This window comes from Anas acuta, chromosome 1 (genome assembly GCF_963932015.1).
Source record: "Anas acuta chromosome 1, bAnaAcu1.1, whole genome shotgun sequence".
NCBI lineage: Eukaryota > Metazoa > Chordata > Aves > Anseriformes > Anatidae > Anas > Anas acuta.
Window position 1 is genome coordinate 186,027 of NC_088979.1, and position 23,455 is coordinate 209,481.

At 62.3% G+C, this 23,455-nt stretch overlaps 3 protein-coding genes across 7 annotated transcripts; 2 read left to right on the forward strand and 1 right to left on the reverse strand.

The window, feature by feature from the left end:
- Window positions 1-10,256: 10,256 nt before the first annotated feature.
- TIMM10B (translocase of inner mitochondrial membrane 10B) lies at window positions 10,257-11,409 on the reverse strand. Its single transcript, XM_068673288.1, has 3 exons — window positions 11,265-11,409; window positions 11,029-11,124; window positions 10,257-10,959 (listed from the first exon to the last, which is right to left on the reverse strand). The coding sequence occupies exons 1-3, from the start codon at window positions 11,301-11,303 to the stop codon at window positions 10,675-10,677; spliced, it is 420 nt and encodes a 139-aa protein (XP_068529389.1). The 5' UTR covers window positions 11,304-11,409; the 3' UTR covers window positions 10,257-10,674.
- On the forward strand, window positions 11,363-17,753 carry ARFIP2 (ARF interacting protein 2). 5 transcript variants are annotated; one of them, XM_068672946.1, is made up of 9 exons: window positions 11,363-11,492; window positions 12,019-12,126; window positions 12,210-12,318; window positions 13,682-13,792; window positions 14,550-14,665; window positions 14,779-15,000; window positions 15,367-15,524; window positions 15,613-15,787; window positions 16,132-17,753. In XM_068672946.1, exons 2-9 carry the CDS (start codon window positions 12,028-12,030, stop codon window positions 16,285-16,287), a joined length of 1,146 nt encoding a protein of 381 aa, XP_068529047.1. In that variant the 5' UTR covers window positions 11,363-11,492; window positions 12,019-12,027; the 3' UTR covers window positions 16,288-17,753. The 5 variants fall into 5 exon arrangements, with proteins under 5 accessions (XP_068529047.1, XP_068529063.1, XP_068529185.1 ...); XM_068672962.1 differs by having other exon boundaries at window positions 13,697-13,792; XM_068673084.1 differs by having other exon boundaries at window positions 15,613-15,729; window positions 16,132-16,276.
- Window positions 17,754-18,308: 555 nt separating this feature from the next.
- LOC137851606 (FH2 domain-containing protein 1-like) lies at window positions 18,309-21,755 on the forward strand. The gene is made up of 10 exons (XM_068672916.1): window positions 18,309-18,625; window positions 18,709-18,770; window positions 19,036-19,138; window positions 19,200-19,285; window positions 19,358-19,458; window positions 19,525-19,595; window positions 19,670-19,777; window positions 20,715-20,785; window positions 20,883-21,159; window positions 21,251-21,755. Exons 1-10 carry the CDS (start codon window positions 18,365-18,367, stop codon window positions 21,644-21,646), a joined length of 1,536 nt encoding a protein of 511 aa, XP_068529017.1. The 5' UTR covers window positions 18,309-18,364; the 3' UTR covers window positions 21,647-21,755.
- Window positions 21,756-23,455: the final 1,700 nt, after the last annotated feature.

Here is a 23,455-nt window from a genome sequence, read left to right on the forward strand (position 1 = left end):
TTTGCTTTGTACAGTCCAGACAGCTGCTGGGGCCAGGATGGACCAGTGCCAACCAGGACAGTCCTGCACAGCCACTGGAATCCAATACAGACCAGTGCTATTCAGTACAGTCCTGCCTGGCCACAGGGGTCCAGCACAGTGCCAGGGGAGCTGTGGTCCCTGCCCAAACTGGGGGATGCAGATGCTGTTTCTCCCCTTTCCTTTAGTTTCCTGTTTCTGCCTTCCCCTTTTTTCCCTTAGTTTCCCTGTTGACAAGGTCCTTGATCAGGTAACTTTGCTGGAATAAACATTCTCACACTCTCACATACCCTCACCAATTAGTGTGACCGACCAGGTTTGGCTCCCATCACCGCCTCCCTTATCATTTGCTGGTCAGGGCTGATGTCCTGTATGTTCTTGTTCATGGCTTCTTCCCTTTCCCATTGTTCTGCATGGCCTTGAAAATGGCCTGTGCCCCAATACCCCAGAGGAGCAGACACTGCTTCCACACAGCCCTGCATGAACATCCTTTATAAAAACGCCATCTATTAACAAAGCCCGTGTTTTGTTACACGTGCACTCAGTCTGCACAGTGTTAGTAAATGCAGAGAAAAATGGTGCACAGAGCCAAAAGCTGCTCCCGATGTGCTATTTACAGTGTTTATGACTACTTGAAAGAACAGATAAACACACCGAGTGGCCTGAGTTCCCCTGTTTTTGCCAAAGCTGTCCCTGCAGCCTCCCTGCTCTGAGTGGCTCCCAGCAGTGCTGCAGCACGGAGGCACTGAGGTGGCTCAGGCAGCTCTGGGAGAGCCGGTGGGGCTCAGGAGTGAGCAGGAGTCTGAAACCCAGGAAGTTTTCCACGCTGTTGCACTAAGCGATAAGTTAAACTAATACTTGATCATTAAGAATTCAGAAAATGCATCAAAGTTTACTTAGTCATGGCCAGAACTGGAGACTGACGTCAAACCTATTGTAAGTTTACGTTACTTTATTTTTATGTTTTTCCTTTATAACTGCTTCCAGTCTCCACATATAAAACCCAAACATTTGCTGCAGTAGGAGAAAGCACGCTGGCTTCATTTCAGCCCATCTCCCATGCAGGGGCCCTGGCCAGGCTGAGCATGTCGCGTGCCTGCTTTCCCTGGTAGCTGGCACCAGGCTCCTCACTGCAGCCCTGCCGTCACCACTACCAGCCTCAAAAACTGCGTGCGCCTGGGAATGAGCCCCCATGTGCTGAACCTGGAGAGGGATGCCAAGGAATTGCTATTGCACCCTGGAGGCAAATAAACACTCATTTGTGCTTGAACACAAAGAGATTTAATGGACGATGCATCAGACAGAACCCTCACGCTGCCAGGGAGGTCCACAAGGCCGCACACGAGCATATCCCACACACAGCAGTGGCAGCACTGACCCTGAGAGCGGCAGCAGAGCTCAGAGCACTTCAGACCAGCTGAGTTTGGCCCAAGCCCCGCAGGCAGCCCCCAGCACTTGTGCTGCAAGACAAAGCTGAGACCCTCGGTGGGGTCGTTCCACCCCTGGCATGCCCGCTCCCAGAGAGACCTGTTCTGCAGCCAGGCCTCCTTGCCTCGGTGCTGGGCAATCCCTTGGCCATGAAGCACCACGGCTGAGCACCTCCTGAATTTCCCCTTCAGATGCCAGCTGGGAAACCGACCCTGGCGGAGGCTGCACCCCAGGCTGGGTGGCACTCAGCTGTGGGCTCCTGGGGCCACGCTGTCTGGTGCACGCTCGATATACGTGAAGCTTTCTGTAGGTGCAGCGCAACTCGGAGGAGGCAAATCCCACCGTGTGACAGGGCAGGCATAAACATGGTCAGAATGGAAACACACCAGGAGAGGAAGACGTCTCCTCAGCACCCTGGCCAGCTGGAAGCCCGGGATGTCTTTGATGACTGCAGAACAAAGAAAGCATGGAAAGAACGAGAGCAGATGTCAGCCACAGCTGCTCCAGGCCCCGATGCCCAATGCCCCCTTGCATCTCTATGCCACGGACACAGGAGCAGCGCTCTCCTGCCCAGAGCGGTTTCCCTGCGCAGGGCCCCTGGGCAGAAGGAGCCTTGTGGGGATGCCCGGCTGCCTCCAGACCCTCTGACCCCAGTTATCGATAGGAGATTTCCACTGTCAACCAGCCCTGCTCCTGGGCAGTCTGAGGCACATTGCACTGGTAACACCTCACATAATGTATATGGTAAGTGTGTAAGTGAGCAATCATGAGTACAGCTTTGCTTTGCTAGTATTAATTTACGGACAAGGAAAAAAAAAACTCTATGTCCTTGTATCTGTCAGATCAGATACAGGTCACAGATGCCTGGGAGAAGGCTGTAGGAAACCAGTAAAAATGGCCAGAGGATAAGGGATGGGAGACACCAAGGGGAGAGGAAATGGATTGTCGAAAACTGTCTTGAGCGGGAGACCTCGTGAGCAGGACTGTAGAAGTGGCAAGGGATTTCCAGATGTAAAGCAAAAGACATCAAGGGGCCCTGCACTGGGCTTCTCACAGAGGCACTGGCAGCTGAAGGCACTTTGCTGTAAGCCGCCGAGCAGTGAGCCAAGGGTCAGAGGCATGAGCAGCTGCCTTTGAGTGCCGTGGTCATATTCAGAGCCACGTCAGAGGTTAGAAGCCATCCTCAGACCCCGGCTTCACAAACACCGGAACAAGAGCGTACTCTTCTGGTCTCAGGGAGGGAGACTTCAAAAGATGTATGCTCTGGGGGAGGAGGGTTTCAATCTGATACTTGGGCATCACCAGACAAGCTGACAGGTGAGGTGGAGTATTCCCCTGACACCTTATAGCAAATTGCCGAGGTGGCTCACCCTGCAACAAGGAGCTCTGCTGAGACTTCTGGATGCCAGGATTCTGGCAAGCCTGGGGGCAGCAGAACCGCCTAACCCTGGCGTGACCTGCTGAAGGAGCACATGCTGCTTGGGAATGGACAGTGACTCACAAAGAGCTTCATTTTTTAATACTGAGAGTTTTAGAGTGCCAGGCCATGGGCCCAATAGTGCCAGGGCCACCTTTAGCCTGCGCACTGGAGTTGCAGAAAAAGGCTGTCAGAGGGGACTGTGGCAGTGGGTTCCCGACGAGGCCCGAGGCACCCCAAGCAGTTGGGGTCAGCAAGGCCGCGAGGCTCCCGGGCACGGCGCTCACCTGGGGAAAATCCACTGCTGGCTGCTCAGGCCCCCAGGCAGCACATCCGAAGCCCAGGGCCGGGCGGTCAGCTCAGACAGGGCCCTGCTAGTACCTAGAATCACAGAATCATAGAATATCCCGAGTTGGAAGGGCCCCACAAGGATCATCGAGTCCAACTCCTGGCACCACACAGGTTTACCCAAAAATTCAGACCATATGACTAAGAGCATAGTCCAAATACTTCTTAATTTCAGGCAGGCTTGGTACAGTGACTACTTCCCTGGGGAGCCTGTTCCCGTGTGCGACCACCCTCTCAGTGAAGAACCTCTTCCTGATATCCAGCCTGAACCTCCCCAGTCGCAGCCCCAAAATACATTTTATAGGAGCCCTATCCTGAACTTCCAATAAATGGGAGTATATTTTAATGGGGGTAGAGACTATTAGCAGTTTAGGTATGGCCTATATGCGCTCACAAGCTAGTGCAAAATACGACATTTGAGGATTAGAACAATGATTTACGCACCTACCTTTACCCTCTGAGATTCAGTCATATCGCATTTTAAAAAATAAAGTTATACAGAGATGTAATTAGGTGAATTTTCCTCATCCTCTATCACCAGTGAAATGGTGCTATGGAATGCGGGAAGGGAAATCTTAAAACTCAGCAATGCATTCACAGCCACACCAGGGAGTCCAAAGCCTCAGCCTGCATCTGTGCCAGAGGTGACAACATGACCCTGATGATGCAGTTGCTGCTTTAAACAATCAACAGATCCTCGCCACTCCTCCGATCTGGAAAGCTTGTCATAGCACTGCAGTGTTACTTCAGACATATGTAATAATAATCAAATATCTATCGGACCAACCTCTGAGGTTAATCATCTGCAGAAAGGAAGTTTTTCTTGCATGGTACCAAGACCCCTGCAAAGTGCCATGTGGAAGGTGCTCAGCCACCAGGGTAACAAACACCTCACTTCTGAGCAGTGGATATCCAAACTATCTAATATCCAAAGGGAATTAAGTGGTTTCTGTGTTTTCTTTGAGGTTACCCCCAGCTGCAATACTGGCAACCAGGAACACAAATTAACTTCCTTGGCCTTACCTTGTTTGTCATCCTGATGGCTTGTTTGGCCATTTGACAGGAAGCCAAGCAGGAAACAATGTCTTGGGCAACCAAGAATCCCAGAGTTAAGAAAGGTTCTTGGGGAAAACGCCTTTAATTTCCTTTCTGTCTCATAATTATTTATATACCTATATATGTGTATATATATATATATTATTTATATACCCATAAATGTGTGTATATATATATGTAATTATTGGGTCATATCTATTAATTGGCATAATACTCATTTCCTTGTACCAGGGCTGGTATCACAATCGCATTTGTGAACACAATTTCTCAAGTGGGTAACAAGTCAGATTGCTGTGCTTACACCACTCTCTATCATTAGATGCTGAACCCGGGTGGCAGAACCTGTTCCCAAAGCATCTCAGTATCAGCCTGATTTGTCACATTACTCTCCAGCACCTCCAAATTATTGATGACAACCTTTCAGGGCACATCCGTATTACAAAGCCCCATAGTGCATTAGAATGCCCCAGGGCACAAGCTCAACCTGGCTGGAGAGGGCAAGGAATTGTAATTACATTCCACATTACAATTGCACCCAAGTGCAGTTCCAATTTGAATATAACAACATGAGCTTGCAATGATTCTGACCTGGAAACCTCATGGACCTGAATCAGCAATTACAAAAGATATTTTTGATAGTCTGGAACTCTGGAATCTTACATGGAATGCTAATAAAATGAGCTGCCAGAGATACCATAATTTTACGTATCCTAAATCTATGTGCTGCAGTTTACAGAGTGATGGTTAGCTGAGTGCTAATGATAATTCAGAAACATGGCCCAGACAACATATCTGTCTGTATAGATTGCAGTGCCTTTTGAGCAATCTGATTAAGCCAAACATGCTTAATAACATTCACTTGTTGTTTCCAATCCAAGGTGCTCACTTTGCCAACATTGGAGTAACTCCTGGCAAAGCCAGAGGCCCCCATGTGAATGCATGTCAAACATCTATCTTGGGATCTGGTTCAAGAAAGGGAACAATGCACAAATGAGGAATCTAGTCTTAAACAAATGCTCACAGGGCAAGCTAAGAGTTACATCCCTCCAGACAGTGCCAGTGACGCCCCAGGCAGAGACCTGAGAAGACACAGAAGAAACATCTGAAAGCCGAGGAGCAGCTCTGGGCAAGGAGGCATCTTTCAAGACACTGAAGTTGAATCCACGTAAGGAAAATGGAAAGTACCAGAAGATGTCAGGCCACACATTAACAACACAATAAGAATCTGAGGAACAACTTGCAAATGCAGGTGACTCATTTAATCAACACAGTAAAGATCAAAGAGGTCTCTAAACCCAGGAAGGAACAAGAGAGAGGGTGGAGAGGAGTCAAATATTTGCTCTTTCCACACAGGAGTTAAAAGGCTTCAAGTGGAGCTCGTCATGGGCAAGCTGAGAACAAACACTGGTTTTCATGCAAAGTCCAGCTACAGCCTGCACAACCTTGCTGCAGGTGCCATGCTGAAAATTTGCTCTGATTCAAAAATCAAACCTATGAATTAATGAAAACAAATAAATAAATAAATAAAATAAATAAATCTAGCTGAGCCTACTGAATATAAAGACACTGGGTCTGGTTCAAGAGGTGCTCGGTGAAGCTGTTTATCTCCCCGAACAGTTTGTTCAGGGAGACGACAGCATTCAGAGCAGGAGGGAGTGTGATAGATGTCGTTTACTTTCATTTTAGCAATGCTTTTTCCCATCCTTGTGGCATCTGGCAGCTAGATGGGTGCAGTAAGGGCTTGATTAAAGGAACATAGGTGGAAAATTGTCTAGCCAATGGGCCAAAAGGTGGTGGTCAGCACGACAGTCTCACAGGCAGCAGTGGCCCTCAGGGACGGACACTGGGACCAGCCTTGGCCCACCCCAGGCACCAGCTCCTGGTGCTCCTGGGGCCAGGACCCCCGCAGAGCGCTGCAAGGGGCCAGGGGCACAGCGGTGCCCGGCTGCCCCCTTCAGCACCGTGCTGCGTCCCCAGCAGCACCCAGCACCCAGCTCAGGCTTCCATTGCCTGCAGCGGGAGATGCTGAGGCACCGCAGGATGGCACAAGCCTCTACAGACACAGATGAGATGTATCCGCAGGACAGGGCATTGTGCTTGCTATGCTGCTGTGGCACAACTGCCTGAGGCACAGATACAACAACCCTGGCTTTGCCACGTGCCCCAGAGGCACCAACCTGCCCACCCCACAGACTTCAGGCCCCCACCACCCCTCACAGCCCCTCGGCATCCATCCACCATCTGTGTCCTGGCCGGGGCCTCCGGCTCTGCTCCGGAGACATTTTGCACGGTGCAGGCTGCAGGAGCTGTGTGGGGACAAACACAATCCTGCTGTAATTTGGTCAGACAGTGATGAAGAATGCCTGGTGGCAGGATGAGAAGCCACGGACATTAATTGGAACATGGAAAATTGCTGCTAGACACAAAGAAAAGTTTTTTCCATAGTAAGGGTAGACCCAAAGAAAAGCTTTTGCACCATAAGGGTGGTCACCTGTTACAGCAGCGAGATGAGTAAGGGGAAATCTCCATCCTTTGAGCTAGTTAATGTTTGTCTGGACACTGCCTGCAGCAAACTCCCTGGCCCAAACCTACTGAGTATGCTCAAGTCTATGCTTGGTATGTCTGCCCGTGGTTCCCAAACAGGGTTTCATCAGACCTCCAGTCATCTCTGTACTGCCCTCCAGTCCCTGAGCACCATCCACCAGAGGTGTCACGCATGGGGCACTCGTCCTGCGGGCGCTAGTGGATGTGCTGCTCTTTGGCTCAGGAGCTGCTGCTCCCATGGTTACTCCCAAGCCCTTTTCAGCTGAGCTGTTTATCAGGACACAGCCCGGCATATCGCAGCCTGGACTTGCATTCCTGACCTCTTCGGGTATGCTCTTGCACAGTTAGGCCTGTGAACACAGGCAATCTCTTGTAAAATGACAAAAACATTCCAAAGGTTGGATTGCGCCTCGGGCTGTGGAGAGGAAGGCGGCGGTGGAATGTCCTGCGGTAGAATGTCCTGCGTGGCTGCAGAGGAAGGCTCTGGTCTAAGACAATGAAAGGGGTGTTTGGAAGAAGCTTTGTGGGAGAAGCCAAAGCGCCAGAGGTGCTGAGCAGGCAGGCAGGGCACTGTGTCTGCACGGAGAGCAGCAGCACGGACCTTCCCCGGCAGCTAGGAGCAGGTGAGAGCCAAGGCACAGCCCAAGCACCCAGGCACAAATGCTCAGCGCCTTCCTTGACTAATTTCGTATGTGCTAGGTAATATATTAAACTCACACCTTTTCACAAGGTGGAAAAAATCTGAGGGGATTGCCACAGGCTGCCCAGAGGAGCTGTGGATGCCCCATCTCTGGCAGTGCCCAAGGCCAGGTTGGATGGGGCTTTGAGCAACCTGTTGTAGTGGGAGGTGTCCCTGCCTGTGGTGGGGGGTGGAATTAGGTGATCTTTAAGGTGCCTTCCAACCCAAACCATTCTATAATTATATGAAAATGTATAATTGCCATTTTGCAGTCAGCCAGACACTAAGTAATGGTGACCACGCTAGAGCGGTCACACATCCTCAGGGTGACACACCACCTGCAGCCTCCGGACAGACTTCGGAAAAATGAGACGGAAAACAAAGGATGTGCAGCCTTCACAAACCTGCAAACTGACAGCCTCACAGAAGGGAGGTGTCTGGAACAGAAAGCAACCAAGAAGATGCACCAACTGGCAACTCCAGAAAGCAGCTCCAGAGCCTGCAACTACTGCTGCTGGTGAGGCCACGAGGCCACGAGTCCAGGAGGCACCTGAGAGCTCCTAGGACAGGACCATTGTGACGAGAGGAGAGAAAGATGGCCTGTGTAAACATTGCCTCCTGGGACGTGCCAGGAGCTACTGACACAGCTTTCAGCAGACCAGTGCAGCCTCCAGCTGCAGGCACCCTGAGCCCTGTCCCCTGGGGGCAGCCTCATCTGCACTGGGGTGCTCGGGTCCCATGGGGGCAGCTGGGGCTACGCTGGGGCTGGGTGACGTGCTGCCAGGCCCGGGAATGGGGCCTGGTGCTGGGCAGGGACAGGCTGCCTGCCCGCGGCAGTGAGGGGCACCCCTGCTGCAGCTGCATCCCCCAAGGACTGCAGGGGGACAGGAGCCGTGCTGCATTCCGCCCCCTGCACCCCTGCAACCAGTCCACGGGTACGGCTGGAGCTCCCGGGCCAGGAGCAGAGTGTGTCCCACAGGAGATCAGGAGCACGAGGCTCGCGGCTCTGACCAGCTGCCACCCACCCACACTCGGCTCCACCAGGCCTTCCAGATCACGGAACAGATGCTCTGGAAAATGCTATTATTCTTCACAAACTTTGCATTCTTCTTTCCGTTGTTTCTCCAGGGCTTCCTGAATGGGACGATCTGTGCAGCTGCAGTCCGAGCCCGCAGCCTGGTGCTCTCGCCCCGGCCAAGCAGCCCACCCCAGCGGCACCGCCTCACTGCAGGGCTTCTCGCACCAACGTCCTGCACCAGCAGACGTCCTGCTGGTGATGTGCCCCCAGCCCACACACGTGGCGCACCCACCCTTCAAAGGCATTTCATCCCCACACAGAAGGCGGGCTTCAAATTCCATGTTTATTCCTAGAACCAGTTAACCGCAGAAACACCGTGCCACAAATCCTGCTTTCTAGCAAGGTGCGAGAGGAGCAATAAACCGGAGCTCAGCAAAGCAGCTGGCAGTGCGTGAAGCCCCTGCTGCACCCCATGGTGCAGCAACAGGGTGCGATAAGCTGCTGCCTCCCAGTTCTCCTGCAGGCATCAGGGGACATTTCTCCAGATGCAGGCAGCAACCATGCTCCAGAGGTGTTGTCACAGAAACACCTGCACCAGCATTCCGTAACCTGGGAAGATGGGTTTGACAGGAGTTCTGGGTGTCCCTGCTTGAGAAGGAGGATTGGACCAAACAACGTCCAGAGGTTCCTATAACCTTCAACATTTTGTTAATTCTGCAAGTCCTGGCCCTGTCTGTGTTCCCAGGAAAACATCTAGTGCAAAGTCCCCAGGATGGCTGGCCAGGCAGGCTCGGAGACAGCAGAGAAGAGCACAAGGAGCTGTGTGACCATGATCCAGCCTCCCCCGATCTCTCTTCTGTATAAATGTTCCTCCTTGGCTTCCAGGAGTGACTGGGGTACAGGTCTCACAGATTGGCAAGTTCAGCGGCCACTGTTGGCGGCCTATTTATTCCCTACAAGTTGGACCACGCTCTCCTTAAAAACTTGTCCAAAGCCAATCAAATCACATCAAGCACTCACTTTGCTTTCTTGGCCGTTACTGTGCTGTAAAGCCATGTGAGGGCATGCTGTCCAGGCTGGCAGGCACAGCCGGGGCTGCCGCTCTCCTCGCATGGCACTGACACCAGGTCTCACTCCCATGTCACCACTCAGCCTCTGCAGACACCTCCTGCAGCAAGGATGTGCGCGGCCCCACAGGGCAGTGTGGCTGCAGGCTGTGGGGCCACACTGCCCCCCGAACACATCCTGAGTCCAGGGACAGCAGCTGCAGGGCACGTCCAGACAGCCCCAGAGCCCCGCATGTGCTGTGCCAACCCCACCACTGAGGCAGGAGCAGGAAGCCTGCACTGCTCGCACCAGTGCTGCCTTACGTGGTGATCTCAGGCGTGTTACAAACTGTCTGTGTGTCTGTGCACCTTCAGCCTTGTAGTGGCACACAGGGTGCTGGAACAGGTCCCACTCCCTCCAGGCTAAGCCACCTCTAACACTGCCCTGCCTGGCTGTGGGCTGGGCCCAGCCATGCTGCAGCAGGCACCCCACCACCCCCAGAAAAAGGGCTTGTCCCAGCACCATCACGTTCTGCAGCCTGTTCTAATGCCAGCAGCCACAATGTGGACAAAGGGTGACCAGAAGGAGCGATGTGAATCCCTGCCCCAGGGAAGCACCTTTGGCCCAGCAGGATGCAGCGCACAGGGGGTGTTCGTGGAGCAATCCCTGTGTTCCCTCATGACATATTAGCACTGAGACAATTATGAAGAGAGTGTTTAATTGTACCAGGAAACAGCCTCCTGGAAATATGGGAACCCCCATTCTGGAGCATGAGAGCCCAGCGCAGGGGTCGCTAAGGCAATGGACAGTTCAGCTGGGAACTTCCCGGCCAGAATGGCAGCTGCCGCAGATCCCTTTCTCGTTACCTTCAGGGCCAGGGGGCTGCCCCCGCCCTGATGCCCCTGGGGACAGGCAGACCTGGCTGTCAGTGTAAATGCACGTGGATCTGCGGGGCCTGGCCTCGGCGCAGAGCAGCTCTGCTGCTCCACACCTGCGCTACCAACACCGCGTGGAGGCCCAGGAGCCACGTCTCACACCGCGAGCACAGGGCCCGGGGCCGCCCCGCAGCCACCCGGCCCTCTGCTGCCGCTGGAAGCCGCAGCCGGGCTCACGGCTCCGCTACGTGCTGGCACCCGCGGGCCCGGGTGAGGCTCCGCTGCCCGCCGCAGCCGCCAGTGCGGGAGGAGAGGCACCGGGAGAGGCGTCAGGAGAGGTGTCGGGGGAGGCACCGGGGGAGGCGTCGGGGGCAGCGGGCGCCGCCGGTGCCTCCTGCGCCCGGGCCGCGCTGGCCTCGTAGTCGGCGGCGCGGCGCTGCGCGATGCTCGGCATCAGGGCCACGTAGGCGCTCAGCAGGCGGTGATTGCAGCGCACCAGCTTCCCGGCGCAGCGCTCCAGGCACAGCTCCTGCGGGCACGGGCCTCAGCGCGGGGCGGGCGGGCGGACCCCCGGCCCCGGTCCCCGGGCCCCGCTCACCTCGCGCCGTGTCAGCAGCCGGTGGTTGAGGTCGGAGACGCAGCGGCAGAAGCAGAGCTCGGTCATGCGGTTGTAGAGCAGCAGGAAGTCCCGCAGCTGCGGGGGACACGGCGCTGCACGGCGGCTCCCCGGGACCCAAACCCGCACCCGGCCCCCCCCGCCCGGCCCGGTCCCGGTCCCGGTCCCCCCCCGCCGCCCCCCGCCCCGTGCCCCCGCCCCGTGCCCGCGCCCCTCACGCTGCGGAGCTGCTGCTGCTGCTCTGCCGCCGGCTCCATGCCGCCCGCCCGCGCTTCCGGAGGGGCCGCGCCCGCCCCGGGCCGCCCCCTGACGCCACGTCCGGGCCCGGTCCCGGCGTCCCGCACGCGGGGCCTGGCGTCACCGCGGTTCCGGCGCGGCCGGGACGAGGCGCAGCGGGGCCGGGGAGGCGGCGGCGGGGGGGGCCCGGCGGGGCCGGGGCGGTGCAGGTGGGCGGGGCCGGGCGGGGCGGGGGGGCCGGGACCGGGCCGGACCGGGAGGAGGGGGGGGGTAGGGACCGGGCCGGGGGGGGCCGCCCCGGGAGCTGCGGGCGGGGTCCCGTTGGTCGCTGCCGCCCCCGGGCGGGGACACGGGGCCGCCCCCACCCCCCCAGCCCCGAGGCCGTGCCCGGGCCGCCCGCCGCGGGGCAGGGAGCAGCGCGGGGCCTCCCCCCCGCCCCCCCCCCCCCCCGGCTGTGCCGCGCTCCCGGTGCGGGGCCGCGGGCGCTCCGCCTGCCGCGGGGCCCGGAGCCGCCGCTCGGAGCCCCCCCGGGCCGCGCGCCCGCCCCCCGTTAACGGGCGGCGCCTCCCGCAGCGGGCCCGGCCGTGGCTGTGCGACGTGGCGCCCGGGGCTGCACCGGGCCCGGGGCCAGCGGCCGCCGAACCGCCCCGGCACGGGGCACGGAGCCCGGCGGGGCCGCCCCCGGCCCTGTCCCTGCCTTCGGGCCCCAGCGCGGCCTCCGTGTCCCCCCCGCAGGCCCTGAGGATGTCGGAGGGGATCATGAGCAAGGCGGCCACCATGGAGATCCCCATCAGCAGCAACGGGGACACCGGCAGCCTGCCCGAGGACGACGGCTTGGAGCAGGTCTGGGCCGGGGGGGCGCCGGGCACGGGGGCAGCCGAGGGCTGCGTGGCCCCAGGTCCCCTCACCCTGCTCTGCTCCCCCAGGACCTGCAGCAGGTGATGGTGTCGGGGCCCAACCTCAATGAAACCAGCATCGTGTCTGGCGGCTACGGGGGCACCGCCGAAGGCATCATCCCCACCAGCACGATCAAAGGTAGGCAGAGGCTGGGCCCTGTGCGGGCAGGCGGGGACGGGGCTGGGCGAGGGGTGGGCTGCCTGGCAGGCATCAGAGGGGAGGGCTCCGGTGGGGGCACAGAGCAAAGTGCGCTGCCTGCCCGTCCTGCCTGCTGCTGGGGGCAGGTACGAGGCCGGTCCTGCCCCGGGGTGCGGCGCCCAGCGGGGGCAGCTGTGCCTCACAGGAGGCCCGGGGACAGAGGCAGAAGCTGTTCTAACCTGCAGCTGCCCTGGGAGGTGGCGTGGCCCTGCAGAGTGGAGCCTGTTCCTCGGGGGCAGCCCAGCTGCTGTTTTGTGGGGCCCCTTGCTGGGGTCGTGCCTGCAGCCTGTCCCTCCAGGGCAGGCTGTAGCAGCAGCCTGTGCCCCAGCTCCAAGCCTTAGCCCCTTGTGCTGGGCAGCCACGGTGGTGCCATGGGCCCAGGCCACTGGTGCCCAGCTTTCCTGCAGGTGCGGGGCTCCCGCTGGGGGCTCTGCCCCCCAGGGCAGCTTCTCCCGGTGCAGCACTGCAGCTTGTGGCACATGGGCTTAGCTCTCGGGAGTTCTGCTGGTGGTGGGGAAGAGCCTGGTGACACAGCTCGTCCCAGGTCCTGGAATTGCACGGTGCTGGTGTGGGCTTGTGGTGGCTGTGCCCAGAGGACAAGGGGTGCCCTGCAGGTGTGTGTGGGGAGAACAGGGCAGGGTGACTGAGCCCCAGGCTCTGCGCTTGTTGCCCCTTGTGGCTGATACCAGCCTGGGGGTCATGGGTGCCTCGATGGCAGAGCCTGTGTGCGAGCATGTTTCCATACCAGGGGCAGTGCCTGTGGGCGGCCGGGTCGCCACTGGTGCCACGTGCCTGCAGCCAGGGCACGTGCTGGCTGGTCCCAGCAACCACTCTCACCCTGTCCCCATTTTGCATGAGTCTCTGTGTCCCGGCTCTTGGCCGATGCATCCCTTCATCAGCAAACAGATGGCTTGACTACGGGCTCCTCTGCGCTGTGCCAGGCTGAACAGGTGAATTGGCACAGATGGAGGGGACGTGGGATTTTGCTGACAGCCCGCTGCAGCAGGGAGAACGTGTGCAGTGGTTGCCATCCCCGTGTCTGTCAGCCCTGGCCTGTCCCAGCTCTCAGCTCAGTTGCACAGTGATGTGCCAAGGGGCGGGGAGGGAGCGGGAGAGGAGCCTGGGCACCTCTGGTGTGGTGCTGTCTGTCCGGCAGCCAGCTGTGTGTTCTGATTTCACATCACACTTTCATCTGCTCCCCTGCTGCCGTCCTCCCTGCACACTCATCCTCTGTTCTGGCTGTTCCTGCTCTCATGTCCTTCGCACCATCCCACCTCTTCCCTCCCCGCTCACCTCCTGCCAGCCCCTCCATTTCCAGGCTGTCTTGTCCAACCTCACTCACCCCGAGGACCATCCGTCTCCCCCAGTGCATCTGCCGCCAGCAGGATGGCCAGCCAGGCTGGTGCTTCAGCAGGTACTGTGGCTACCCTGGCCCGACTGTGGCACCACGTGGCCTTTGGGGTCTTCCCACTTGGGGCATCTGGTGCGCTCCGGGGTTCCTCAGAGCTCACTCCTTCCCCTGCCATGGTGGGGAGCGTCCCCAGCACGTGCCCCCCCCAGCAGCCATGTCCAGCCATGGTGCTGGTGCAGGGGGCACAGGCGGTGCTGCTGAAGCCTGGTGGCTGGGTGGTGACACCGTGCGCCTGCCCCCTGCTGCGGTTTCCTGGTCTCACCTCCACCTGCACTGTGCCTGGGGGTGTGTCAAGTGCCAGGGCTGGCCCCACCGGCGCTGCAAGTGGATAGGGGGGGGCTGCACTTCCCATCTGAGCAGCAGCCACTGCTGCCAGCACTGTAGCCTGTGCTGGGACCTGTCTGGAAGGACGTTGAGCACCAGGTTCTCTGCTGCATACTTGAGATGCCTGCGGGCAGATTAGAAGGCGTGTGATACCGAGGGCTCTGTCAGAGCCAGTAACGGTGCTCGGCTGGCAGGGGAAAGCCATCGCCTGCCCTGCCCTGTGTGGGGTGAGGCACCTGGTGCGGGCTGTGCAGAGCCAGGTGCTGCTCATACCTGAGTTCTCTTTACTTGTACTTTGTCAGGCCCCGGTGCAGCCCCGCAGGGAGCACAGTGCCACCCTTGGGAGCAGCCTCAGTGCCAGCCGTGGTTGGGAGTGGGCAGCCCAGCCTGCAGCTGCATTCTGTGCTGAGCCCCACCAGTGTGCTGTCTGTTCCAGGCTCTGGGCTGCACCAGCCCCATCCCAGCCCACCAGTTGGAGGGGAGGAGGTTGTCCGTGGTATCGCCGTGGAGAAGTTTGACATTGTCAAGAAGTGGGGCATCAACACATACAAGGTGAGCAGGGGACCCGGCCACACGGCAGGGGTGGGCTAGACCAGACCTCTCCATGCAGCGGACCTACAGGGATGGAGGGACAGGGCTCTGACACCCCCTTCCTCTTCCTGCAGTGCACCAAGCAGCTCATCTCGGAGAGGTTTGGCCGGGGCTCCCGCACGGTGGACTTGGAGCTGGAGACGCAGATCGAGCTGCTCCGGGAGACAAAGCGCAAGTACGAGTGCGTGCTGCAGCTTGCACGGGCTCTCACCAACCACTTCTACAGCCTGGTGCAGACACAGCATGCCCTGGGGGATGCCTTTGCGGACCTCAGCCAGAAGTCTCCTGAGCTGCAGGTATGCCTGCTGGGGTGGTGGTGCATGCCTTGTCTCGGCTGGTGCTGCGGTCTGCTGTGTCTGGGAAGGAAACTGAGAGACCCAGAGTAGCTGCGGGGTCTGCAGCACAGCCTGGGCAGTGCTCCTGCAGCACGGCCTGGGCAGCGCTCTGCTGGGCAGCACCCCCAGGCATGTGGGGAAAGCAGGAGGTGGCTGCGGGCAGCTGCGCTTGGTGAATGCTGCAGGGCTGGGAAGGGGTGCAGGACGTTGTGGCAGCCCTTCCTTGGTGCAGCCAGGGCCAAGCTGGTTCTGGGCATGTGGGAGGAGGGCAGGGGCACAGCAAGCTGTGTTGCTGCAGACCCTGACTCGTCCTCCTCTCTGCCCCAGGAGGAGTTTGGTTACAATGCGGAGACACAGAAACTGCTCTGCAAGAATGGAGAAACACTACTGGGAGCTGTCAACTTCTTTGTCTCCAGCATCAACACGCTGGTGAACAAGACCATGGAGGACACGCTCATGACGGTCAAGCAGTATGAGACAGCCAGGTAGGACAGCAGCACGGGCCAGGGCTGGGTTGCTGCAGGTGGCTGGAGGGGCCACCGTGCAGCTCTGACTGCTGCTGCCCCTGTGCAGGCTGGAGTACGACGCCTACCGCACGGACCTGGAGGAGCTGAGCATGGGTCCCCGGGACGCCAGCACCCTGTGCCGGCTGGACGCAGCCCAGAGCCAGTTTCAGAGCCACAAGGACAAGTACGAAAAGCTGCGTGCTGATGTGGCCATCAAGCTCAAGTTCTTGGAGGAGAACAAGGTGGGGAGGGCCGCAGGGTGCCAGATGGGACTGTGCTGCGCACGCGTGTCCCTTGGCCCTGTCTGTGGGCTGCGCGGCCTCACCGCCCCATGCCCGAGGTGCACCTGCAGATGGGCAGTGCCCGTGCAGCGGCTGGGAGCCGCGAGGGGAAGGGCAGGTGAGCGCCCGTCCGTCCGCCTGCCTTTTGCCCGCTGCAGGCAGCTGCTTTCTGGCTGGCGGCAGCAGCTCTGGTCCCGTCCCGTACCCCCCTGTGCTGGGCAGGTCACGCCCTGGCCCCTTTCCACCATCCCTGGGTGCTGGGCAGTGGGTCTGGGAGGATGCACACTGACTCCTGCTCTCCCCAGATCAAGGTGATGCACAAGCAGCTTCTGCTCTTTCACAACGCCATCTCTGCCTACTTTGCTGGGAACCAGCAGCAGTTGGAGCAGACCCTCAAGCAGTTCAACATCAAGCTGAAGACCCCTGGTGCTGAGAAGCCCTCCTGGCTGGAGGAGCAGTGAGCCCCCCCCAGCCTGCCCCACCTTGTGCTCTGGCCGGGGAAGCCATGGACCTGAACTCGGACCTCTGACTGCTGGTGCAGGGCCAGACCGCGTGCACGAGTGGTGAGCGGGGGACGCGGCCTCGGCCCTGCTGCGCCTGCAGCCGGGGGCACCGACAGGGCAGGAGCCTGGTGGGGTGCGGGCAGGGACTCTGAGTGGGTCGCTGCTCCAGCCTGGGGAGAGGAGCCTGGAGAGGATGGGGCTCCCCTGGCCTGCAGCTCCCCCTGGGGCAGAGTCCTGTCCTACCTGGCCCTGTGCTCCCTCCCCAGCGCAGACCCCTTGGCGAGATGGTGGGCACCCTCTGCAGCCCCCCACAAGGCCACAGGTCCCCCCTCCCCAGGGTGGGATGCTCAGATCCCACTAGGCACCTTTGCAGAATGGGATGGGATTCACTGCAGCTTCCCACTGCCTCCCCATGGGGCAAGAGGGTGCGTGGGCTCCACGTGTCCCTGCTGCTTCCCCCGCTGGCCTCCCCTGCTGCCCTGAGCCAGGCTCTGCAGGGCCAGGCCAGGCACACCACTGCCCCCTCGCAAAAAAAAAAAGTTTATTTTGAAATGAAGACAAAGCTGCAGAGGGGTAGCACTGGCACTCCCAGTCCCCTCCCAGTCCCTGAGAGGGGTGGCGGGGGGTCCCAGCCCCACTGTGGCAGGTGGCCAGGGCTCCTGCTGTCCCCCCCCCAGCTCTGGGCTTGCCCTGTCTCTCCCGGCTGATCCCTGGTGTTCCCAGGCAGCTGCTCTTGCACTCCCCCTGACCTGGCTGGTGCTCCCGGCCACACACTACACTCCCCTGCATGGTGGGGCCGCTTGTGCCGGGCTGCCTCCCATGCCACGGCGCCCATCCCTGCTTTTCCCTTGGCCAGGGCCATGCGCATCAGCTCCGTGGGCGGATATGGGCTGGGGTGGTCACGGCCGCTGGGTGCTGCTGTCCCGAGGAGCCGTGGATGTGCTCCCACCCCGCACTGCTCGGAGCCAGCCAGGCAGCCCCACTCCCCCAGCACCCACAGGGACCTGGCTGCCACCGAGGGGCGGCGAGGACTTGAACCAAGGACCAAAGGGCGGCCACGTCCTAGGGCCGGTGCATGTGCATGTCCGTGTGTGTGACGCAGGTGCGCTTCTCTGCGCAGCCATGCTGGGGCTCCGGCTGGTGTCCCACGCCTGGGGGAGCTCATCCCGCTCCAGCTGAGTGTTGCTTCTCGCCCTGGCCACATGCAGCACTTGGGCACTTTCTCCTGAGACAAGACAGTTTGTTTTTCTTGCTAATTTAATTCCTGGTAATTTAATGTCTGGATCTTGACAACCCCCCCTCCCCCTTTCCTGGTGAAGGTCTGCCCCCCTTTCCCTCTCCACTTCTGTAAGACTCCAGAATAAAATGATACGAATCAGAATAAAACGGTACGGATCAGAATAAAACTACAGAATATAATGATACAGTTCGCCTGTATGCGTGGTGCTGTGGGCACAGCTCCCAGGCTGGAGGCTGGGCCTGGGGGTTCCCCGGGTGCCAGCAGTTCCCGATGACAGTGGCTGGTTCTCCTACAGGCTGCAGCTCGTGTCCCACTGTTGCTTCTGTGGGGCTTGAGCCGAGGGTGTTTGGGGGTACAGCAGCAGCGGGGGTCGCGCTGCCCTCCAGCCCGAGCTGGGCTCGCTGCCTCGCGGCCGGGAGGGGACGCGGGGGCCTCGCGCTCACCCCGAGGGCCCCCGGGCGCTTGTCGGCCCTCAGGGGCAGGGCCCGGGGATCGGTCTTTCTCCCCGCCCGCCCGCCGCTGCTCTCGCCCGGCTGCTCTCGGTGCTTTCTGCGGCTGCGGAGCAGGGCCCCCGCGGCCGCCCCGGGGCGCGGTGAAGCCGGACGGGGCCGGCGGGTGGGAGCCGAGGTGGTTTTGGCCACGAGCAGCTCCTCCCGGGGCCGTGCCGACCCGCACCGAGCCGTCGGGGCCGGGACCGGGGCCGGCACCCGCGGCCCCCCGGCGGGGCGGGGCCGGGCGGGGCCGTGCCGGGCCGTAAGAGCGGCGGGGCGGCCGTGCCTCCCCCCGACGCTGGCCATGGGCTCCCCCCGCCGCCCCCAGCCCCCGCCGCCGCCGCCCCCGCCCCCGCCGCCCCCGGCAGTGCCCTCCCCGCCGGCGGCCGCGCGGGGCGAGCGGCTCCGGGCGCTGCACTGGGAGCCGCTGCCCGCGGCGCGGGTGCGGGGGCGCCGCTCGGTGTGGGCGCCGCGGCCCCCCCCGCCGCCGCTGGACCTGCCCCGCCTGCGGCTGCTGTTCCGGGAGCCCCGCGGGGCGACCCCTGGGCAGCGCCCGACGCCCGCGGTGAGTGTCCCGCGCCCCCTCCCCCGGTCCCCCGTCCCCGCCGGTCGCGCCCCCGCCCGCTCTGACCGCGCCGCGCCCCGCAGGCAGCGCTGCTGGAGCCCAAGCGGAGCCTCGCCCTCGGCGTCTTCCTCAAGCAGCTCAAGCGGTGAGCGGAGCCCCCGCTGCCCCCCGGGCAGCCCCGGTCCCGCACACGGGGCGCGGGCGGCACCTGCGCTCCTTCGGGGACATCGCGCGGCGGAGCGGGGGGGGGGGACGGGAGTGGCTGCCCCGGGCCCACGCGTGGGGGAGAGCAGGGGCACGACACGCGGGGCTGTCTGCTCCCTGGGGCCCTGCTGCCCCGCGTGCCCCCGGTTCAGGGATTCCTGGTTCGGGGGGCAGCATCCCATGGCTGATGCACTCTGCCCCCCCAGGCCAGTGCGCCAGATCGTGCGGGACATCCAGGAGGGCATCGGGGCACCCTACGGGGCTGAGAAGCTGCTGGAGCTGTCCCGGCTGCTGCCTGGTGCCGCAGAGGTGAGGGCTGGGGAGCAGGGGGTGCCCGGCGCCCCCCACCTGATGCCCCCTCTGCCCACAGGTGGCGCGGCTGCGTGCCTTCTCTGGCAGCCCCTGGCAGCTCCCCGACCCTGAGCTCTTCATGCTGCTGCTCACGGAGGTGCCCAGGTGGGAGCCGGGGGAGCCCCGTGTGCTGGGGGGGCCGTGTCCTCACCCCGCTCACCCTGCCCTTGCCCCCAGCTACACCCAGCGCCTGGAGCTGCTCGTGCTGCAGGAGGAGTTCTTCCCCCGGCTGAGTGCCCTGCGCGGCTCCATCCAGACCCTGACGGATGCCGCCACGGGTGAGTCGTGCCATGGGGTGTGGGAGCACCGTCCTGTGCCTTGCTCACCCTTTGCCCCCTCCCCAGAGCTGCTGGAGTGTGAGGAGCTGCACACCATCCTCCACCTCATCCTCAGCACGGGCAACCACCTCAACTCGGTGAGCCGGTGCTGCGGGTGCTCTCCCACCCTGCGTTCTGCAGGGCTGTGGTGACTGCCCTGCTCCCATCCCAGGGCGGCTACGCCGGCAGCGCTGTCGGCTTCCGCATCGCCTCGCTGCTGAAGCTGCCTGACACCAAGGCCAACGAGCCAGGCATGGACCTGCTGCACTTCGTGGCCATGGTGAGCTTGGGCACGCTGCCCCTGGGGATGGGCTTACAAGTGAGGGGCTTGTTCATGGCAGAGCACTGAGTTCATACTGAGAGCTTCTCCCTGCTGAGGGGTCCCCACACCCCTTGCTCCTCTCCCTGGCCCTTGGAGCAGCTCCAGGCCTGGCTGCCATAGGCATGGTCTCACTGCCTGTGCTGCTTTTCTGCTCTCCTCAGACCTGCTGTCAAACCCCACCACCCCAGCAGTGGCATCTATGATTCTCATGTGCCACCTTGGGCAGCAGCAATGTGTGCTGCCTCAGCTCCATTTCGGGCTGCCATGAGGTGCAGCAGGAGCAGGGGCACAGTGTCCCCACATGCTGTGCTGTGTGCCTGCAGCCTCCCGCTCCCTCCCCTGCCATGCCCAAGGTCGTTCCCATGCCGCCCTGGCTGAGATACACCCAGCCCGCACATGTGGAGGAGGCTGTTTTCCTTGCAGATGCGCTCCAGCACGTGTTTTGGCTCATGCACTCCCTAGTTCTGTCCCTGTAGAGCCATTGCTGCCCTTGCCTCTGCCAGTAGCATGCTTGCTCCCCTCTGCTTCCATGCTGTCCCTTGGCATTGGCCTGTTCCTCTGTGGCCAGGTGTGGACCCTGCTGCCACTGCTGCTACGTATCCCCCAAAATCCCCGTGTGCCCTCGAGGCTGTGTCTGTCATTTCCAGGCACATCTACTACTTGCACGAGTTGCTTTCAGTGCAGGCGTTAACAGTCAGGTTGTGTCTGCACCATCCTCGTGTTGCATCCGTCTGGGGCCCTGGGGGTGTGCGCCCTGCTCTGGCCACCAGCCCCACGGGGGAGTGGGCAGCAGCTGCTCTGCTCCGTGGGGCTGCGGCTCTGCCTGGCAGTGGGGGTGCCCCCCCCGACTGTCCCGGTGCTGCGGGGGCCGCGCTCTGTCTGCCGTGCCCCGCAGGAGGCAGCGAGGATGCAGAGGGACCTGCTGGACTTCCCGAGCAAGCTGCCGCACGTGGGCCCGGCCTCGCGGTAAGGGCTTCCCGGTCCCCGGGACACGCGTGGGCCCTGCCCCGGGACGGGCGCGGGGCGAGGCGGGGCCGTGCCACGGGGGTCCCGCGCCCCGCAGGATCGAGCAGGCGGAGGTGGAGGGGGAGCTGCGGCGGCTGTCGGGGCGCCTGGCCGGGGCGCGGAGCCTGGGCGCGGCGGGGCTGGGGCCGCGGCTGCCGCCGTTCCTGCGGGCGGCCGAGGAGGAGCTGCGCGGGACGCGGGCGGCGATGGAGCGGCTGCACCGCAGCGCGGCCGCCGCGCTCGACTTCTACTGCGAGGAGGCGGCGCCGGGCGGGCTGCAGGAGCTGTGCGCGGTGCTGCACGGCTTCGCGGGGCGCTTCCTCGGCGCCGTGCAGGTACCGGCCCGCCCCGCCCGCCCCGCCCGCCCCGCGCCGCCGCCCCCCGGCCCCCGCCGCGCCCTGACGCCGCCGCTGCCCCCCCCCGCAGGAGAACCGGGCGCGGGAGCAGGCGCGGCGGCGGCGGCAGCAGCTGGAGCTCCAGCGGCAGAAGCGCCGCTCCGTCGCCTCCTGCTCGGCGCGGGACGCGGAGCCGGGCGCCCCCCGCCCGCTCCCCGCCCTGCCGCCGCCCTTCGCCGCCCCCCCGGCCCTGCAGCGGCGCCACACGGCCCCCGAGCTGCCCGCGCTGCCCGAGCCGCGGGGGGGCCCCGAGCCCCGGCCGCCCGAGCCCCCCGCCCCAGCCCCCGCGCCCTTCTTCGGGCTGTTCCAGCGGAAGGGGCCCGGCGCCCCCGGCCCGGCCCGCGCTGCCCCCTCCGAGGGCTCGGCGCTGCTCGGCTTCCTGCGGCGCCTGGCGGGGGGGCGGGCACGCGGGGCCCCCCCCAGCTGAGGGCCCGGCGGGAGCCGGGGGCTGCCGGCGCCTACCCCGAGCCCAGCGGGTTTTATCCTTCTCCGCGCGCGTCTCTTTTCCGAGTGTCAATAAACGTTGTGGGACCCCCCCTCCGCTGTGGGACCCCCCCTGCTCTCCCCCAGCCCCCTCGCCCGCTGCCGGCCCCCGCCCGGCCGCTGTCAGCGCGGCGCAGCCCCGCGGGCGTTCCTCGTGCCCGGCCGCCCCCCCCCGGCCCAGCTGCGCTCCCCCCGCTCACTGCGCCCTTTGTTGTGCCCCGGCCGTGCCAGGCCGTGCGGGGCAGCTGGGGGCGCCCCCCCCGCCCCGTCCCGGCCGCCTCCCTCTGCCCCCTCCCGCCCCCCCGCTGCTGTCCCGGCTGCAGAGGGGGGGATGGGGGCACTCGGGGACCCCCAGCAGCGCTCGGTAAAGGGTGCAGGGGCTGGGTGGGGGTCTGGAGGCAGCTGGAACCTGGGCAGAGGAACAGTGCGGGGGGCTTGGAGACCTCGGGGGGCCTCTGGTCCAACCACCTGCAGGGGCAGCTGTGGGCTCAGACCAGGCTGCTCATGGCTTTATTCAGCATCGTGAAAACCTGCGCAGGTGGAGGCTGCACAGCCCCGCTGGGCAACCTGCTCCAGTCCCGGACAGTCCTCGTGGGATGCCTTTCCCAAGATCCAGCCTGAAGCTCACATTTCTGCCTGTCTGTGGGCTCTCCAGCCTGCAGCACTGTGCAGAGCCTGGCTCTGGCTCCTCAGTAACCTCCCTGTAGGAGCCATCAGGTTGCTGCTAGGTTGGAAGCTTCTCTCTTGAAGGCTGAGCAAGCCTCAGTCTCTGCCCAGCTCCCTCCTCACAGGGCAAGTGCTCACAGCATCGCAGAATGACAGAATGGTTGAGGTTGGCAGGGACCTCTGAAGGTCATCTGGCCCAACCCCTGCTGAAGCAGAGCCACCTAGGGCAGGCTGCCCAGGACCATTTCAAGGCAGCTTGTGAAGATCTCCAGGGCAGGAGATCCCACAGGCCTGGGGTTCATCACCTCCTCAGCAGAGAAATGCTTCCTGATGTTTAGACAGGTCCAGCTCATGACCACCCCCATGCCCTCCCCCCTGAACTTGGGGTGGTTTGTTGAGGTCTTTCATGTGCTGGGGGCCCAAAACTCACAGCAGCGTCCAGATGTGGTTTAACACGTGGAGAAGGGGCTGATCCCCCCCAGCCTCTCGTCTGTGCCCCCATACACACAGGCTGGGTGCTGCCAGGCTCCCCTTGCTGCCGGGGTGTCCTGCAGCTCCTCGTCCTGCCCACGAAGACCCCCGGGACATTTTCCCCAGCTGGGCAGTCCTGGCCGGTGCTGTTGCAGGGCCGTGTCCTTCCTGAAGCAGGACTTGGACTAATCCCTACTGAACATCACGCCGTTCCTGGTGGCCCTTTCCTCCCGCCTGCCCAAGGCTCTCGGGGTGGAGTCTTGCCCTGGTGATGGTTTTCCCAGCCCGGTGTCACCCACAACCTTCATGAGTGGGCACTGCCTGCACTGGGCCATTGCTGGAGACGTGTGGCAGGAGAGGGCCCAGGGCTGAGTTGATGGCGCTGCTGTGTGGGGTGCTGGGGACAACGGCAGGGCGGCGGTGGTGGCAGTGGCGGTGCTGTGCTGGTGGCGCGGTGGGAATGCCGCCCGGCCGGTTCCTCTGCGGGGGCCTGAGCAGCCCCAGGCCTGGGCCGTGGCGCAGGGGTGTTGGTGGGGCTCGGCCCCAGCAGCACCCATGGGGCCGGGGCAGCAGCCCACGCATTGAACCACCCTGCGCCCGCTCCTCGCCATCGGCC